Raw genomic sequence first — 20,313 nt, 5'->3', positions numbered from 1 at the left:
AGAGCCTCTCTCTCAAATCAAGCTGGCTGCATTTCAGCACCTCCGGTAAAATAATCGAGCACCATCCGAAAAACATCAAACCCCAAAGCGAAAGCTCAATGTTTTTATCAATATATCTATCGATAGATGCGGACGTTGTAAACAGACCGTGGTAATTGTAAGCTGTTTCTGTGAAAATTTCCACAATCGTTTTCCGTTTCGTTTCGTCTCCTTTTTTTTTTTTTTTTTTTTTTTTTTGGTCTGTGCCACCGCCCTTTTCATTGTGCGCTGGAAGACTGATTTACGAACCAGCTCGTCAAAAACAGTTCCCTGTCAATATTCCTCTGGCCAAATGAAACCAACCAGCTTCAGAAACAGAGAAACACTCAAACTGTGAAACTGCGTCATGCGTATTGATTGTCACTTATTAATTTTACGCACGCATGTTGAACCCATGTTGAAAGATTATGGACTGTTATCTATAGCAAACAAATGAAAGGAGATAAACATGAATATTACAAATGTTTATCAGCCTTTATCTAACCACACAATGACCACAATATCACAAGTTAACCGATGTGACAACAGCGGACTTCTGCCAAGAGTCAACATATAATCATATGTGTCTATTAGACCAGTTTGCTCTGACAGCTGACGTTGTGCACACGCCTTCGACTGAAGGTGCTGCAGAGCTCTGCGCCACTAGTTCACTCCCATCTAGATAGATAGATAGATAGATAGATAGATAGATAGATAGATAGATAGATAGATAGATAGATAGATAGATAGATAGATAGACAGACAGACAGCTGTGCCCCTAGCAATATAGTTGCAAATGTAATAAATCACACAAGTCCCTTGATGCTCGAGTTTCTAAAATGAGATTCACATTACAGTATTTTTCATACTGTTAAGGAGTTTTTAAATGATTATTGTAGAGTTCCAGGCTAGTGTCAATATATACACCTGTATGGACTGTGCGTCTTCCAATCTGTATGTCATACTGATTTTTTTTTTAAATGGTGCATGATGCAACATACTTTTTGTTTCCTCCATAATTTCAATTTGATGACACTGATGTTGTCACATTAGGCAAGTGCTTCACCAAAGCAAGGAGTAAAACATGCCATCCGCACCTATCCCAGTGTTTCATATAATCATACATTTTTTTTTTAAATAATATATACTTAGAAAAAAAACAAGAAATGGGGAGGTTACCAAATATGGCAACTTGCCCAGCTAGTGCAGGGTTCAGTTGTATTCAATGCATTTGAATAAGATCTCACTCAATATATCATAAGCATGGCAATGAAATTTCATTCTTTTACAAAAAGCAAATCTTTGTGAAAATGGTAAAGACCTTTATAAAGAGAAAAAGTTATGTGCAGTGAAGAAATATTCTTGTGAAATCCTTTATTCCTGGTTCTCCATGGCCATCGATCCAAGATGAGTGTCTACCACCCACAAATTCTTTTTCCTCTCCTTGTTCTCTGGCACTCTCACCCACGCCCTGTTTGCCCACGGCTATGACAACAACAGCATTTGGCATCCCAAGAGATGAAGAAAAGACAGTGACTCACTCTTGTGGATGGCAGATACAGGCCGACTGTTAACACTTAAGGCAAAGCAGAGGTGGCAAAATGACGGGAGTTCCAGAGGCAGCCAAAGGTTACATTGCCTTATAGAAACTTTATTTTTGTCCAAACAATTATGCATCCAAACAACAATAGTTCATACAAATTGTGGACCTTGCACACATCCATTCACTGACTTATTGCTTATCTAATGAGTGTCAAACATAAGGCCTGTGTACCAAAACCAGTAAGCAAGAGGCTCCAATCTGGCCAGCCAAACCGTCAAACAAATAATAAAACATTCAAAGAAAACTATGCTGCACTGAGACCTGAGGTGAGATCGTAGCAAAGCTGCCATGAAACATCCCTTATTGCTAGCTAACTGGCATTAGCCTCAAATCATACTGTCAGGATGAGCTCAAAGGTACATAATGCAACAGTTAAGATAGACTTTTTTTTTTTTTTGTTTTGAAATTTCACTGTATTTTGCACTAGAATCTTAACATTGACTTTATATTTGTGATTGTTGTAATTTCTGGTATTATTTATTTGATTTTGCATCATATATAATCTCTGCTACAATGAAGAAAAAGCTTAGAAGAAACAAAAGTTTAGATTTCAAAGCCAATACAGCATTATTTTACTGGACTACTAAAAATGAAAATGTGGTGACTGAACTAAGATGTGTTTGACCAACAATGTTTCCATGAAATTATGTTCAGAGACAACTAAACTGCATTCTCAAATATGTTCCACCAAATAATGAATTTATTAATAATTACATTGATCTGCGATAGATTTTTTTTAAATTCATCATTACATCAGTTAAAATGGATTTTACTTTACCTTGACCACGTTAGTGGATAACAATTACCCTGTATATTCTTCGAAAAGACATTTATTCTCATAAAAACACATGATCTTTTGTGCAAATTCTTTACTATATTTTTTAAATTCACGCTTGTGGATTCAGTGTGGTCGTAATCAGTGTATTGTTGCCGTTAATTAATATGACGTGCACACACACCTCTCACGCTATATTGGGGAGGGGTGTTTTGGTATGGAAGCAAATCTGGAGCAAAAATCAAATTCATTACATTTATCTCATGATCTATTTTAGCAAACCTAGTGTTATCTGCTTGAAAAGAGTATCTCTGACTTTGATCTGCAACATGGGATACACTGGGTTTCAATATTTCAGTGGAAAGTTTGCATCATAATAATTGCACTTGTATGCACTACATATTTGAGTATGCATATGTTAGTAGACCTTTTGAAAAAATAGAGAAAACACAGAAGCTCACTAAAGTTTTTTGCGGCTGTGCCACTGCGTGTCTTACATCACCTTGGAAATGGAGACTCTTCTGAGATCGATCTTAATGATTTCGAGTGTTTTTTCATTGCTGTTTTATTTTTTGTGATAAATCATCTGTGCATTTACTCTTACAGTGGGCTACATGCTTGTTGCTATGACTGGCTCTTTTACTGAGCTATTTTATAGCTCTAAGACTGCTTCATCATGTCACCAAGATGCAAAGCATTATGAGATCTTGTCAAAACAACACATGCTAACCAGTTAGCTTTTTCCTACCGACCAGCACAAGCTGCTCAGATGAACAAAAACAAACGAATTTCAGACCAAAATAACATTGAAGTTCCAATAATGATTTGCGTCTTGGTCACACACGATGAAGCATTGGAGATATAGTCATGAGCTCATTAAAAAAGCCCATCATAATAAGTTGAAAGTGACAATGAGCATGTAGCATGTAAGAGTAAATGCACATATATTTTATCACAAATAAACAACAGCTATGAACATTGCTGGAATCATTAACCTTGATCTCAGAGGAGTCTCTGTTTCCATGGTCATGGAAGATGCGCAGCAGCACAGTCGCATATAATTGGTGAGCTTCTGTGTTTTCTATCCTTAATAGTTGCTTCAAATGTATTAATGGATGTGTAAAAGATGTGTTTCATAGCTCTGATCGTGCATTTCTTCATCATCCTTATGCCAGTGGAGACAATATTATTAAATACTGTTTGCAGGGTATATGGTTTATGTGACATGCATTTATATTTCTGCATTATTATCCTACCAAGCATCTGTAGCTTCCTGCAACTAGACCTCACAGCCTGAGATGCTCTTTCACACTAACTTGTGACATTTGGCAGATTTTCCCGGTGGGATGTTTGAGCATTTGTGTTTAGCAATGAGACAAATAAAAAGGGCAGGCAGCATTTCTCTTATCAACTATAAAATCAGACCTGAATTAGACCTGACCTTTGCATCTGTCACTCTCACCCTGCCTTTTTGTTGTTGTTGTTTTTACGGTTTATTTCATAGTTTGTCTTGCAAGTCTCTAATACTTGCCCCTGCCCAAAATACACCCATCTGTTCTAATGTTAATTACACTTTGATGAGCAGTTGATAATTTGATTTTTCACTCATGGGTGTTTCAAATCAACTATTCCCCACCTGCAGACTGATGGATGTCATGCATTTCAAAGAATTAATTAGGGACCGAGCCCGGAGGGCACCATACCCGGAGGGCAAGGCCTCTATTGTTATTCGTTTGTTTCTCATTAGGTTTTTATGTTTCTCAACAATAATTTTCTTTTCATAAACATTTGCATGATTTCTTTGATCTGAACATTTTATTATAAATTATAAAATCTTACATCTTTTTCAAATCAGTGTGTCTCGATCTGCACATCTGTCCAACAGTTGTTCTTACAGGGGTCCTAACTAAGTACACAATTATCCAAATCTCTAAGCTCACACAAAAGGTTAGTGAGGAAATAGTCACAGAGCAAAAAAGAAAATTCAAAATTTAAAAATCCGAACTTTCTTTCCACTGGAAAATTAATATCCCCCATTCCATCTATTATGCAAGACAGACACTGTATGAGTAACATTCTCTCCAACCTCATTACTACTTTAAGTGGCCACTCAAAAAGCCATTTATTTTACTTCCCTTTCAGATTCATGTATATTGGATCTCCAAGTTTTAGTGAATCAGATGACAAAAGACATCCACAGAGAAATAGATTATGACTGGGGATGAGGTATAACTTCTTACATCTCTCCTTCTGTCAGTGTCTATATTTAAACATACTGAGCCACGCAAAATGAAAGGCATTAAAACCAGAACCAAAGGTAAATTCTACCCTAGTGCATATACATATTTCCATCAATCAATCAATCAATTTATTTTTGTATAGCCCAGTATCACAACAACAGTTGCCTCAGAGGGCTTCAAGATGTTACATTGATTGGTAAAAATTTCAAAGATTGATCATGACTTTGATAATAACAATGAATCACAGTGTAATGTCTATATGAACAGTCCACAGACAGAACAGAGTGAGAACGTTGACATCAGACCAATAAACATATTGGCATGAACAGTCCACAATAGCTCGTCAATGACTGAACTAAGTAATGTAATAATGTTAAAACAATAAAAACAGTGAATAAGCGCAATGTTAATTATTTGTCAGTCTCTGTTACTACAATCTTTTCTTTTAACTATCATGGAAAAACCCTTTGAAAAGGCTTTGAAAGATGCATTAACTGTGAAAGAGATGCCTGCCATCTTGGATGACGAGGTAGAGAAAAGTCCCAAAAACTATAAAGCTCAATGTTTTACCAAAACTGACAAACAATTTGCTGTACAGAGGACAAAGTTTGAAGCAACTGCCTAACAAATCATTATAAAATAATGTCAAAGTTTACAATATTTTACAACATTGTATGTAATTTGGTAGAAGGTATGGTCACTGGATAAACAGAAATAGATTTGACACAATTTTTGAGAAAAATACAATGCTGACTGAATTACTATTTCAAGCAATTATAACATAAGACAAAGTAATAATATAGTGGATGTTTCTCTGATGGTAAATTAAAATGTTTCATCATGTTATTTGTTCAACAATAAAAAAAGATGTAGAATTCACATCCATAATAAAAGAAAATACAAATGGATGGGTGTAACCATCTAATTGAGCGGTATGACTTAGTTAAAAAAAAGGTTAATATACAGTACAGTGCCAGATCACTGCAAATTTGATCCCACTGTGGGAGAGGCTGTTTGAGGAAGGGGAGAGAGAGAGAGAGAGAGAGAGAGAGAGAGAGAGAGAGAGAGAGAGAGAGAGAGAGAGAGAGAGAGAGAGAGAGAGAAACTGGTCCCTCTATTGGAATAAATGGGAAATACAAGTGTTTGACACGTGATCATCGCCCCCACCCAGGTCCACGGAGGCTTTCTCATTAAGCCAAAGCACTAAAGCATAATCCCATCTATGCAAGTGTGTGTGTGTGTGTGTGTGTGTGTGTGTGTGTGTGTGTGTGTGTGGTTGAGACAGACCCAGAGGGAGGGTGCAAGGGCACAGACGTCAGGCTGCAGCAGCAGTCATTTTCTTTATCATTTCCAGTACAGTGACCGCAATGCATAAAGCAAGGCATATAGACAGGGCACCCTCCAGAGGTGAAAGAGAAAAGAGCATTGCAAAACACTCAGTACTACTCTACTGCCTATTTTCGGTACAAGGGGCACATTTTATCTACAGTTTTAAAAACAAATCTATGAATTTAAACATGTTTTAGATGCACTGAATACATACTTAAAAAGAAATTTAGATCAAAGTGCCATATAACAGCAGGTAAACTCTTTTTGTTCAAAAGATAAATGTTAACCTCACTAAAACTATTAAAAAAGATCACAAAGAAGGTACTGCATTCTGTCTCATTTTGTACAAAAACAAACAGCTGTGTTATCATACACTACCTTCTTCTCATAATTCTTTTCTCAAAGTAGGATCATTTCCCCAGTCAAATCTTCAGAACACTAGTCCCACAGTAACCACAATCCTTTTTCTCAGGTGGACTCAGTAAGCGGGTGGAAAAGGCTTTTTTTCTGGGTGTGTTTGTGTTGATCCCTGGTGTACCTTTCTTTTGTGAATAAAGGGTCTGAGAACACTAAAAACAGCACAAATCCACCCCCGTTGGGACTTGCGAGGGGTTAAACAGTTCCATGGTCGTCCTGATTCAGCCTGTGCATAAATCAAACAGATTCTTGTTGTGACTCTTAACAAAGCTATCAGAAAATGCAGGCAGGCTTTGGCTACTTCCCTCTTAGGATGCCCAGGCTTTGTGTGCTTGCTGGATGGGAGCGGATGGAGCCTGTGGTTCTGAGCATGACAAAGCTAATCTAATGACTGCAAAAAACATTCAAATGCCACTTAGAGGAAGTGCAAATGGGAGATGGGTTGGTGAGAGAAGCAGGGGAGGAGGGTTGCTGATAAGTTATTCCTTTTATCTGTGACCAATTGTAAGCCCGTGATGTTTCCACTCAGCTGTGGGGCATGGATTTAATGTGTTTTTTGTCCATCTCATCCTCGACAGACCTTTTTCTCACTATCTTGTGCTCAAGGCTTGAGTGCTGTATTTGTGTGTCTCTGTGAAATCCTTTCCCATTTTAGACACCATTCTCTAATCTCCAACAATTTTTTCCTTTTGAACTTGGCTCATTTTTTCTTCCATTTGTCTGACGGGGCAGTTTTGCAAAAGATGCTATGCAGCTTTTCCCCTCCATCTTACTCTCTGTTTCTCCTCCTCTACCTTTCTCCGTGCTCCCATTGTGTCCACGCTGTTTCCTCCCTGCTTGCATCAGTACCACACATGCTGGGATGGATGTCTGGGTGGGGGTGGGTAAGTATACCGGCAGCTCCCTGGAAACAGTCTAGTTCATCATTTCATTATGGCTCAGAGCAGTCTCCATGGCAACCAAAGATAGCACCAACCTCACTCTCACACAAAGGACACACCCATGTGAGGGGGAAAAACAGGAAGTGCTTCATAAGATGTGTGACAGACAGGATGGAGAGGAAGGTTAAACCAGCCACTCTGCCCCTCTGTACCACCTCATCAGCTGTTTGCCTTTTAGAGCATACTGACGACACAGATGACATGCAGTGAGAGATTCTGCTATATGACTGTATTATATGGACTGTGGAGATCCACCAGTAAAGATGATGTACAGTACTATCTAATCAATAATTTAATGCATTTTGTAGCACCAGGAGATATAGAGAAGCTATTATTGGATGTACACTGTAAGATGTCGTCTGATGCATACTGACTCAACATTCCTCCTGTTTTGTATTTGGTGAACTAGATAAAAAAAAAAGGTATCTGCTGATGTCATGATGACACGAATACGAATGAAAGCTTCTTCTCCTCATCCTTTACCCTGCCCGTCCGAGTTTATCTGGGATTGACACTCGGTGCCGCGCGCCCCGCCCAGCCGCAGAGCAGGAACAGGAGGGAGAGCTGAGCCGAGTGGAGCTGATACCTCGATCGGTACTGAAAGTCCCTCCTGCAGCTTCTGCTTCTGCAGCAACGAGTAGCGGAAAATTACCTGCCCCTCCCCCGCTCCCTCAGTCTCGCTCACACATTCACAGAGAGCTGCAGCAGTCGGAGCACATGCTGAACCACTTTTACGCAGAGAGACTGCTCCAGGCATTGTTTTAGGAGCCATGGCATTCAAAATGCGCGTGCAGCTCACACAGACCGCATTGAACAAAAAAAAAAAAAAAAAACGATCACAGGTCCAGGCGGATGTCACTTGTAGTGCTCTGCCATATTTGAAATCGCTTACTGACCCACTTAAAAAACCGCACACGGCCCTGTCCCGTACTCTGCAATAATCAGAATCAGAGAGAGAGAGAGAGAGAGAGAGAGAGAGAGAGAGAGAGAGAACACCACAGGCTTATTCGAGCTGAAGCAACTGACTGACCAGAGTCCTGACAGATCAGGCCATGCTTGTTTGTGCTGAACCACTCCCTGAAATGAGGTCATACCGTCTGAGCGACTAAAAGCATCACGAATCCACCACGCACACCTACAGTCACCAAACTGCGGAACACACTGCCACCAGCCAGGGCAAATAACATTAAATAAGCGACGAAATTATCTATGTAAAATCAAATGGTTGATTTAACCACTGACAGGTTTAATACACCAGGCACTCATGAGATCCTTGTGTACACTCATCAGATATGTTAATGGAAATATATTAAATCGTGTTTATGGTGCTCTGAGGTTGATGGCAACATGTCTGCAGTGATGTAGGCTGATTTCCTGTTTAGTTAGTCTCAGCTGCTCCCCTTCTCAGAGACTGTGAAAGATAGGGGGAGGGGAGAGAGGCATTACAGCATGGAGGAGGAGATGGAAAAAACAGGAACAGCCATGAAGCAAAAATCTTCTCTTGATGTTGAAGCTAAAATATTGTGGTACGGAAGGGAGACACCTTTGTCATTAGTTTTGTTGACAATAAAAATGGGGAGTACAGTCCCTCACAACTATATCAAGGCCAGTGGAAATAACTAAAAGACATAATGGGCTAAAAAGCTGATTTAAAAAAGCTATGAATGCAGGACTGGGTTAAAAAAAAATGACATTTTGAATAGAAAAAGCTCACATTTAAAAGCATATTTGAATGTATAACATGGAAACATTTTTGGTATATTTCATAAAAATGCAACTGAGTGCAACAAAACATTCTAGCAGAAATATATACTAAAGATTCACACATATGAGGTGAGTTACACACACATGTCTTTATAATAAATTAACAGATTAAATCTCTTCTCATTAATGTTATGATTAAGTGAATGCAACATTTCTCTCCCTTTTCAGCTGTGTCTGATCAGTGACACCTAAATTATTCTTTACATGTTTATTTTTAGACAAGATGCATTGACATCAATATAGAAACAATGCCACTGGTATAAATAATTGGATTCACATCAGCTGCAGTTCATCTGCTTGCACTGGCTCAGGCTTTTGCATGGTGTCTTGCATGCTGGCACAATCTCAGTAATCGGATACTAAGGCAGAGAAATGACTGTTGGTAGTAGTTAGACCTACACTTTGTCTTAAAACAGATGAGAGAAAACACTGTGAAACATGCACTAATGCAGAGGACCTAAGATGATTTCAAACATTGCTTCAGTTAAAATCCCACAGGTATTAAAGTCTTTCATAGCCAAATTCCTCACCCCCAACCCCACCAAAAAAATTCAGAGTAAAGAAAGACAAACAGAGAAGAAATGTTCTATTATTTTTAGGACATGTGTCCAAATGATCAAAATGAGAGTTTAGAGTTTCATGAGCATTAATTATCCAGCAATTAAAGCAAAATCTGGTTTATACATTATACTACTTTTTGGAAGAGCAAAGACATTAGCTCTTTTTATTTGTGATTTGCCAATATGTTTCTCAGTGCATTCACAGAAGATAAACTGGCTCTGTCTTAGATAATTAAAATTTTTGGGGACTATTTAATTTTGGGGGGAGATTTTGTGCACATTTCCCTCTTTACAAAATATTGCTGCATTCAACAATTTCTATATCAGTTGGTCTATCAGTTGAGAGATGCAAAGGTCAGATTGAAAGTCTGCTTCTCTTGCCTGAAGGCCACTACCCACATGTGACCAAAGATCACTGGAGAAGGGTATGGTGATTAATAGAAGGCAAGCCTAAAGTATGCACAGAAAGGAGACTTACTCAGCTGGAAACTGGACATTTTTTATGTCACTCATGTAAACAGTAAGCTAGTCAGGGCTTGCTCATATGAAGATGAGAGAGACACCACAACCAATAATCAGAAAAGTTAAGGAAACCAGAAGCAGAACTGAATGCAAACTGATAGTCAGTACAATTGTAGGCCTGGGCATTTAATAACACCCCCAAACCTAAACACAGATCAAACTTATCAACTGCAGTTGCCCCCTAAAAAGGAACAGTCGGACACCCCACAACTCAACAGGAGCGGCAAGGCACATCTGCAACTTATGACTATTGCCATTGAATACTATATTTTCAGTGTATTCCTTTAGGGTGCAAAATGTTTGTATGAAATGCAAAATGTCTGATACCAACAACATAAGACAATACATCCATCAGGAAATATGTTGACACCAAGGTGACAGTGAACCTGATGAAAGTTTTTCTGTTGTGACCAAATTTACAGCGATGGATAATATGACCTGTCATGTTAACACACTGTCACACTTGAAGACGAGGATGCTAGATAGAATGTTTTCACTGTTAAACAATGTTCTAACTCAAACACTGGCAAGTTGAACACAAAACCCTTTGACTTCTTGCTGTGATGATGATTTCTCATAATACCACTAACAAGTTTACAGTAATTTTATAGTTGTAATTTACTGATTTATTGGTTTCAGCCTTGAAACGTTTATACAAGCTAGGTATGTAAAAAGTCAATATTTGTTGGTTCTATAGTCTGGAGGGATTGATAACAAATGCACTGCCACAGTCACTTCTGACTTCAGCACCATGGCCAGCGCCTTAGCCAAAGACAGGAGAACTGAAGACATAGCTTGGAGATGATCATGTCATTGCTAATGATGACGTCTTACCTTTTCCTTATTAGGTAAAGTCTGAGTCTTGGTAAAAGTATCTCCTCCGTTTATACTGATCAATTCAGCATCTACAGGTGGAAACGGTCCAGGGAAAACCACCACATCACTCTTCAGTGTGTCTGAACTGAAACACACGTCGTACTGCTGAGTAGATTTGGAGTAAGACCAGCTCCCGTCAGGGTGGGTGGTGATCATGGGGGCGCTGTACCTGCTGAAAGAGCCGTCTGTCCTGTGGCATCTCACAGCTATTAAACTGATGAGACTCAGCAGAAAGATGACGGACACTGACACGATGGCGATCAGCAGGTACAGGTTCAAATCCGAGAAGCTGTCCTCCTTTGCAGGCACATGTCTGAACTGAGTCTGGATGTCAGCGGTGCTTTCAACAACCACCACATCAATAGAGACAGTAGCTGACAGAGAGGGTTCTCCATTATCAGAAACCAGCACCACCAAGGGGTGAGTTTTCAGGTCATTGTCACTCATCCTCCTCTTTGTCCTGATTTCTCCCGTGCTGGTTCCAATCCTGAACAGGTTGTTTCCTTTGGGTTCAGACAGGTGATAAGAAAGCAGTGCGTTGTATCCAGAGTCTGCATCCACAGCCCTGATCTTTGCCACAAAGTATCCTGCTTCAGCAGAATATGGGATGTTCTCACTGTTGACGGAGCCGTGTTCAGAATAAGGAGCAAGGATAGCAGGACTGTTGTCATTTTCATCCAGAATAAAAACATTGACGGTCACGTTGCTGCTGAGTGGAGGAACACCGGAGTCTGTGGCCTGAACTTTGAACTGAAACGTTTTCATCTCCTCAAAGTTGAAAGACTGCAGGCTGATGATGCCTCCTGTCTCTGAGTTTACATTAAATGTTGATGCAATCACATTATTTTTGTGATTGCTGTTTATAACAGAATATGTTACTTTTGCATTTTCATCAACATCTGGATCATCTGCAGTCAATGTATAAATGACAGCACCAACAGCACTGTTTTCTCGGACAAAGATGTTTATAACATTCTCTTTAAACCGAGGGGCATTGTCATTGACATCAGAAACATGGACCGTAATGACGCTTGTACTGGACAGAGGCGGCTGGCCTTCGTCAGTCGCTGATATTGTGACATTATACTGAGAAACCCTTTCTCTGTCTAAGGATCCGTCCACGACTAAAGAATAATGATGCTTATATGTATTTTTTATTGTGAAAGGCACAGAGTCTACTATTTTTACCTGAACAACACCGTTTTTATCTGCGTCGTGATCTTTTACTGTTATGAGCCCAACCATCGTGTCTGCAGCCGCGTCTTCTCTCACCACATTTACTAAAGATGTCACTGATATTTCAGGGTGGTTGTCATTAACATCTATGATTTCAACGAGCACTTTACAGTTCGACGCTCTGGGATTTGGACCTTTGTCTTTTGCTTGCACCCTAATTTCGACCGCGTTGTTTTTTTCGTGATCCAATTCACCGTTCACTGTAATGTCACCCGTTGCCGGATCAATTGCAAATTTATCTACATCATTGTCATTGTCTTGATTAATAAACGAGTATTGTATTTCTCCATTGGGACCTTCATCTAAATCTCGAGCATGCACAGAGATTACCGTAGTGCCGCGCGGTGTGTTCTCGACCACCGTGGCTTTGTATAAAGGTTTGTCGAACACTGGTATGTTATCGTTTACGTCCTGCACATTGACAGTGATCTGTAATGTCCCTGATTTCGGAGGTTTTCCTCCATCTACAGCTGTCAGCGTTAACTTTATAATTTGCTGTTTCTCACGATCTAACGCTTTGTGAAGGACCATTTCGACTGACATAGACGGCTCTCCGCTATTCTGTATCTCAAGCGTAAAATGTTCATTTTGGCTCAATTTGTAGCTTTTAACCGAGTTACTCTCGACATCTGCGTCAAATGCTTTTGGTAGAGCGAACTTTTCTCCGGGGAAAGCGAATTCTGACACGTTGAGAACAATCTCTGGAGTCCGAAAGGAGGGCGTATTGTCATTGATGTCCACAATTTTAACCTCAAAGCGATATAGATTGAGAGGAGAGTTCACAATGGCTTCTACTTCCAGTGAACACTTGGCATTTCGAGAGCAGAGCTTCTCTCGGTCTATTCTGTCTTTCACCAGAAGTGTGCCCGTCTTCACATCCACTTCGAAATACCTCGCATTAGGTCCTGAAATTTGAAAACCTCGAGTTTCCAGTTGCTGTACATCCAAATGTAAATCCTTCGCTAAATTGCCCACCGTTGTACCAGAGCTTGATTCCTCCGTTATGGGATACACAATCTGTGCTGCTGCGCCTTCCCATAGGTGAAACACAAGAAACAAATAATAAATCCAGTGCCGAAAAATATTCCTTTGGAGCATTCTGTCAGCAAAAATATAAAAAAATCAAAGTTGAAACAAACACTCCGGCGCTACCATTTCTCTGAAAATGAAATTCCAGCTCAAAGCTGAGCAGGGTACTATGATAAAACAAAGAATTCAAAACCGCCTCCTGCAAAGGGAGGAGCAAAGCTGGAAAAAGGGCTCTTTAAGCTCTGCAAGCTGTAAGCGACATCTAGTGGTGATATTACAGCTAATGCAAGAAGAGAGAGAATTGGAGGAGTTTGGGTAAAATAAAGTTGGTGAATTGAAGCATACACCATTGGCAAAATTATATGCATCCAGTGAGAGCTCAAAAGTCAAAACAGAACAAGATGAACATGTGATTGCATAAGCTGCAGAAGTGTCAAGGACAGTATGCCGCAATTTGACATGGGTTTACACTGAGTAACAGCATTCGTGACAGTATTTTGTACTGTTAATCTTACCTTTTCTTTATTAGGTAATGTCTGAGTCCTAGTAAAAGTGTCTCCTCCATTTATACTGATCAGTTCAGCATCTACAGGTGGAAATGGTCCAGGGAAAACCACCACATCACTCTTCAGTGTGTCTGAACTGAAACACACGTCGTACTGCTGAGTAGATTTGGAGTAAGACCAGCTCCCGTCAGGGTGGGTGGTGATCATGGGGGCGCTGTACCTGCTGAAAGAGCCCTCTGTCCTGTGGCATCTCACAGCTATTAAACTGATGAGACTCAGCAGAAAGATGATGGACACTGACACAATGGCGATCAGCAGGTACAGATTCAAATCCGAGAAGCTGTCTTCCTTTACAGGCACATGTCTGAACTGAGTCTGGATGTCAGCGGTGCTTTCAACAACCACCACATCAATAGAGACAGTAGCTGACAGGGAGGGCTCTCCATTATCAGAAACCAGCACCACCAAGGGGTGAGTTTTCAGGTCATTGTCACTCATCCTCCTCTTCGTCCTGATTTCTCCCGTGCTGGTTCCGATCCTGAACAGGTTGTTTCCTTTGGGTTCAGACAGGTGATAAGAAAGCAGTGCGTTGTATCCAGAGTCTGCATCCACAGCCCTGATCTTTGCCACAAAGTATCCTGCTTCAGCAGAATATGGGATGTTCTCACTGTTGACGGAGCCGTGTTCAGAATAAGGAGCAAGAATGGCGGGACTGTTGTCGTTTTCATCCAGAATAAAAACGTTGACTGTGACATTGCTGCTGAGTGGAGGAACACCAGAATCTGAGGCCTGAACTTTGAAATAAAAGGTTTTCATCTCCTCAAAGTTAAAAGACTGTAAATTCACAATATGTCCTGTCTCTGAGTTTATGTTAACAATAGATGTTATTGGTATACTTTTGGTGAAACCGTTAAGTAGTGAATAAGTTATTTTGGCATTTTCTTCCATGTCAGGGTCAACAGCAGTTATGATGAAGATGGTAGCTCCCACTGCACTGTTTTCTTTCACATAGGCATTAATTACAGGCTCTGGGAAAAAAGGTGCATTGTCATTCACATCAGAAATATCAACAGTAATAACACTAATACTGGACAGAGGTGGAATGCCTTCATCAGTGGCTTTTATTGTAACATTATATGTAGAAATACTCTCTCTATCAAGTGGTGCATCGACAATTAATGAGTGGTAATTTTTGTAGTTAAGCTTAAGCTTGAAAGGCACTAACCCAAGAATATTTGCATGGGTGATTCCATTACTGCCGCCATCTCTGTCAATAACAGTCACTAAAGCAACAGCTGTGCCTATCTCAGTATCTTCTTTAACTGGGCTTGTTAGAGATGTGACAATGATTTCAGGTATATTGTCATTAATATCTATTACTTCTACTAACAACTTACCATGCACACTGCGTGCAGGCGTACCTTTATCCTGGGCCTGTATCCTAATATCATAAGCTGCATTGACTTCATAGTCTAATTTTCCATTCACAGTAATCACCCCCGTTTCTGCATTTATTGAGAATAACGAGGATGGATTGAAATTTCCCCTTTCAATAAAGGAATATAATATTTCACTGTTAATTCCCTCATCCAAATCTGAAGCACTTACGGTCAATATTGGGGTCTGAAGGGGAGCATTTTCAATTACCTGTGCCTTATACAAGATTTGGCTGAATACAGGAGAATTGTCGTTTATATCCATGACATGCACCAATATTTTTAATGTTCCTGACCGTGAAGGCTTTCCTCCATCCAGAGCTGTTAAAGTCAGATGAATCACAGATTGCTTCTCCCTGTCTAAAGCTTTCTGCAGCACTAATTCAGCAGACTCACTGTGTTGTCCGCTGCTCTGTACATCCAACGAGAAATAATCATTTGGACTCAGTTTGTAGATTTTTACAGCGTTACTTCCCCTGTCTGCATCGTTTGCTATCGGAAGTAGATACCTCTCACCAGCAAAGGACGATTCTGAAATATTCAGAGCCATTTGCTTTTCTCGAAATGATGGTGAGTTGTCGTTAATATCAAGGATCTGAACCTCTATGCGGTGCAGATGCATCGGGTTGTTAAGTACGGCTTCGAAAGTAAGACAACATTTATCCGAATTCGGACAGAGCTCCTCTCGATCGATCCTCTGGCAGACATAAAGCGCACCTGTCTTGAAATCCACGTCAAAAAAATTCTTAGAGTTCCCAGAGACCATCCGTAAATCCCGTCTTTCCAGCTCATTGACACTCAATTGTAGATCTTTCGCAAGATTTCCCACCACAGTTCCTTTGTCCGCCTCTTCTGACACGGAGTACGAGAGCTGTGCCACGGATGTTTCACACAAACACAGGAGGCCGAGCATTTGTATCCAAATGACATCTCGTTGTCTGTTACGTCCCATAGCTGCCACCCGATCAAACCAAAATATTTTTGAGCATGTCCACGTTTGAAAGGAATATGAAACGGAGCCCAGTCTATCCAAGCGCTATTCGTGTATCTTCTGACAAAGCACGGGGCTGCTCCGTTGCACGTGGAGGAGGAGTCATGGGGAAAAAAAGGGAGTCACTGACAAATGTGCAGTGACGAGCGACACCAGCTGTACATTTAATGTGAGGACAGAATGAATGTATGAATCATTCTATGCAGAAAAAAAAATGAACAAAAAAAAATTAACTTTGTCGATTGTTTCCTATTTACAAAAATATCTGGCAAAATTATATAACATGATTAATTGAGATTACAACTGTTAGAGTAGTTATGTTCAGATATCCAGATGGATCTCTCAAAGAATAATACATTTGACATGAAGCGTCAATGCAGTGTCTACAGGCCCTTGTTATATTTTGTGAGCAAACGAGTTCAGTCAGCACCATGGACAGTGACTACAGCAACTTCAGTGAGAGCTCAGAGGACAAACGGCGAAGAGAACAAAGCGGAAAAAAGTCATTAATTTCGATTAACCAGTTATGTCTTAACCAGAAATTGCAGATACAGATACGAAAGAAAAAAGTGAACCAAATATTTTAAAGTGCCAATTGTAATTACACGGTATATCGTCAACTCACCTTCTCTTTGTTGGGTAATGTCTGAGTCCTGGTGAAAGTGTCTCCTCCGTTTATACTGATCAGTTCAGCATCTACAGGTGGAAACGGTCCAGGGAAAACCACTACATCACTCTTCAGTGTGTCTGAGCTGAAACACACGTCGTACTGCTGAGTAGATTTGGAGTAAGACCAGCTCCCGTCAGGGTGGGTGGTGATCATGGGGGCGCTGTATCTGCTGAAAGAGCCGTCTGTCCTGTGGCATCTCACAGCTATTAAACTTATGAGACTCAGCAGAAAGATGACTGACACTGACACGATGGCAATCAGCAGGTACAGGTTCAAATCCGAAAAGCTGTCCTCCTTTACAGGCACATGTCTATATTGCGTCTGGATGTCCGAAGTGCTCTCAAGAACCACCACATCAATAGAGACAGTAGCTGAGAGGGAGGGCCCTCCGTTATCAGAAACCAGCACCACCAAGGGGTGAGTTTTCAGGTCATTGTCACTCATCCTCCTCTTCGTCCTGATTTCTCCTGTGCTGGTTCCAATCCTGAACAGGTTGTTTCCTTTGGGTTCAGACAGGTGATAAGAAAGCAGTGCGTTGTATCCAGAGTCTGCATCTACAGCCCTGATCTTTGCCACAAAGTATCCTGCTTCAGCAGAATATGGGATATTCTCACTGTTAACGGATCCATGCTCAGAATAAGGAGCAAGAATTGTTGGAATATTATCATTTTCATCAAGGACCAAAACATTGACGGTGACATTGCTGCTGAGTGGAGGAACACCAGAGTCTGTGGCCTGAACTTTGAACTGAAAGGTTTTTAATTCCTCAAAGTTGAAAGACTGCAAACTGATAATTTCTCCAGTCTCTGAGTTAATGTTTAAAACAGATGAAAGTGGAATATTTCGTGGGACACTGTCTAACAAACTATAACTTAATCTGGCATTACTTTGTAGATCAGGGTCCAATGCACTTATTTTGCAAATAACTGAACCTGTTGGACTGTTCTCTTTGACAAAAACATTAATTACAGGCTCCATAAAATGAGGTGCATTATCATTCACATCAGAAACTTCTACAGTGATGATTCTGATGCTGGATAGAGGAGGACTCCCTTCATCTGTGGCCTTAATGGTCACATTGTAAAACGAAATGTTTTCTCTGTCCAGAGGTCCATCAACTACTAAAGAATAGTCATTTTTGTAATTCGATTTAAGCTTGAAAGGGACTGATCCCTCAACATCACAGTGAGTTACACCATTGTTTCCTCCATCTTTATCACTCACTGTGACTAAAGCAACAATTGTTCCTATTTCTGCGTCTTCTTTAACAGGCGTCATCAGTGACGTCACTGATATTTCTGGAGCATTGTCATTCACATCAATTATCTCGATCAGAAGTTTAGCATGGGCACGACGAGGAGATGCACCTTGATCTTGTGCCTGAACTCTGACTTCATAAGCTGGTGTGTCCTCGAAATCTAGTTTACCCTTCACAGTAATTTCTCCTGTTTCCGGATTTAAGTAAAAAATATCGGAAGGATCAATATTTCCTCTCTTGATAAAAGAATACAAAACTTTGCCGTTTGGACCCTCGTCTAAATCTGTTGCATTTAATTTCATAATGAAAGTGCGTGGAGGAGTATTTTCTTCCACCCTCACTTTGTAGAGGGATTTGCTGAATGCTGGCGTATTGTCGTTGACATCAATAACATTAACGATTAACTGCAAAGTACCAGATCTGGCTGGTTTACCTCCATCCAGAGCAATCAAGACAAGTTTTATGAATGGCTGTTTCTCTCGATCTAAAGCCTTCCGCAGCACTAAATCGGCAGACACACCATGTTCTCCGCCACTCTGCACATCAAGAGAGAAATGTTCATTTGGACTCAGCTTGTAAGTATTTATTGAGTTAATCCCTATGTCTGCATCTACTGCAACAGGAAGAAGATATCTCTCGCCCGGTGAGAGCGATTCAGATATGTTAATTGCCAGCGATTGTTCAAAGAACGAAGGAGAGTTGTCATTTATATCGATGATGTTCACCTCAATACGGTATACATTCATGGGATTTTGTAAAGCGGCTTGAATTTTGACTGAACATTTTACCAAATGCGAGCAAAGCTCTTCTCGGTCTATTCTCTCCTCGACAAAGAGGTTACCAGTCTCCAAATTTACGTCGAAGTACGTCTTACTGAAACTGGAAACAATTCGTAGATCCCTGCTTTGGAGTTCATGGAGATTGAGGTTTAAATCCTTCGCAATATTTCCCACCACTGTGCCTTTGTTCACCTCCTCGGATATTGAATAGGACAACTGTGAAGCAGATCGCTGACAAAGACAAAGCAATGCAACAAAATGAATCCAGCAGTATCCTTTCGGTCGTAGAATATCCATTGTTGATGCAGTGAAAAATGGAATCCCAAAAACAACATCTATCAGCAGCAAAAACAATCCATTTCAACAGCAGCGGTGTTTTGTGTGAACGTGTTCCCCTCTCACCACAATGCTACCGTGTAGAGCAAGAAAAAAAAAGGTTGATGACGAACCGAAAATTACGGCGCTCGGAGGAGGAACGATCGAGTTGCAAGCACATATGCAGCTACGGTCTCCAGCGACATCATGTGGTGAAATATAGGTCAACGTTCACAAAAACACATTTCTATTTTCCCCCCAAAATACAGCTCGTCGTTGAAAACGCTTCAGCATAAAGCCAGTAACAAATCAAACACAAAGCTTACTAATGCATCTATAAACAGTGAGATGCATTTGAACATATGCTCGCAAATTCAATGAGCATTACACATGGACGGATCTTTAAAATGTCGAAAATGCTGGTGGGACACTCAAAAAATGCTATTGGTTGAAAGAAAATCAACAATACCTAAAGATGCAATAAGTATTTCTAGAATTTCATATTTTTTAATGATTATATTCTTCATGAAAATTACACTTGCTACAGAGATGACTGTGCTAATAATGATCTATGTGTGACTTCAGCACAACGGACAGTGCTATTTACTCCCGTCGAACAAATTCGGCTGCTTGACGACAACAAATCAAGATCAAAACACTGAAGGAGGTCAGATCATGCTTGACACCTTAGCACGTCCCAACTCAAACAAATTAACACAGTTCAGATGTCATAAATAATAATTTGATTGAAGAATATGAACTCACAGTCATTCCTGTTCCGCATATCAATTTAGACAAACTACTTTTCGATGCCGTTGGTAGTTTGATCAAAAGACAAAAAACAACGTGTCGTGATGAGATGAGACAAAAAGGCAACGTGGGATGCATCATGGATTCTGTCTTTTTCACTGCATATATAAATGTTCCTATTTAATTTTAGAGTTTCAAGGCATTTGACATTCATAAAAGTTCCCGAAAAAGGTAATAATATATGAATAGGAGTCAGAAAAACATTCCTTGAAGCTAAATTTTACATACTCTGAAGAGG

At 40.2% G+C, this 20,313-nt stretch overlaps 1 protein-coding gene across 18 annotated transcripts in view; it reads right to left on the bottom strand.

The window, feature by feature from the left end:
- The window catches only part of LOC115397319 (protocadherin alpha-C2-like), a 422,283-nt gene that overhangs the window by 20,559 nt on the left and 381,411 nt on the right, over positions 1–20,313 (bottom strand). Inside the window, exons 1-2 of one of the 18 annotated variants that reach the window (XM_030103697.1) lie at positions 17,543–19,015; positions 13,826–14,499 (exon numbers count right to left, since the gene is read on the bottom strand). The exons of 14 other annotated variants lie outside the window; for them this stretch is intronic. In XM_030103697.1, the coding sequence (XP_029959557.1) occupies positions 13,826–14,499; positions 17,543–18,917 (2,049 nt within the window). In that variant the 5' untranslated portion in view covers positions 18,918–19,015. Of the gene's footprint in view, positions 1–11,003; positions 13,405–13,825; positions 16,256–16,868; positions 19,248–20,313 lie in introns of those variants that run through there. 3 more of the 18 variants (XM_030103572.1, XM_030103587.1, XM_030103603.1) reach the window with 3 other exon arrangements.

Source organism: Salarias fasciatus, chromosome 2, assembly GCF_902148845.1.
Source record: "Salarias fasciatus chromosome 2, fSalaFa1.1, whole genome shotgun sequence".
Classification (NCBI taxonomy): Eukaryota; Metazoa; Chordata; class Actinopteri; order Blenniiformes; family Blenniidae; genus Salarias; species Salarias fasciatus.
Note: the sequence above shows the minus strand (reverse complement) of the source record. Positions and strands in the feature narration are given on the sequence as shown.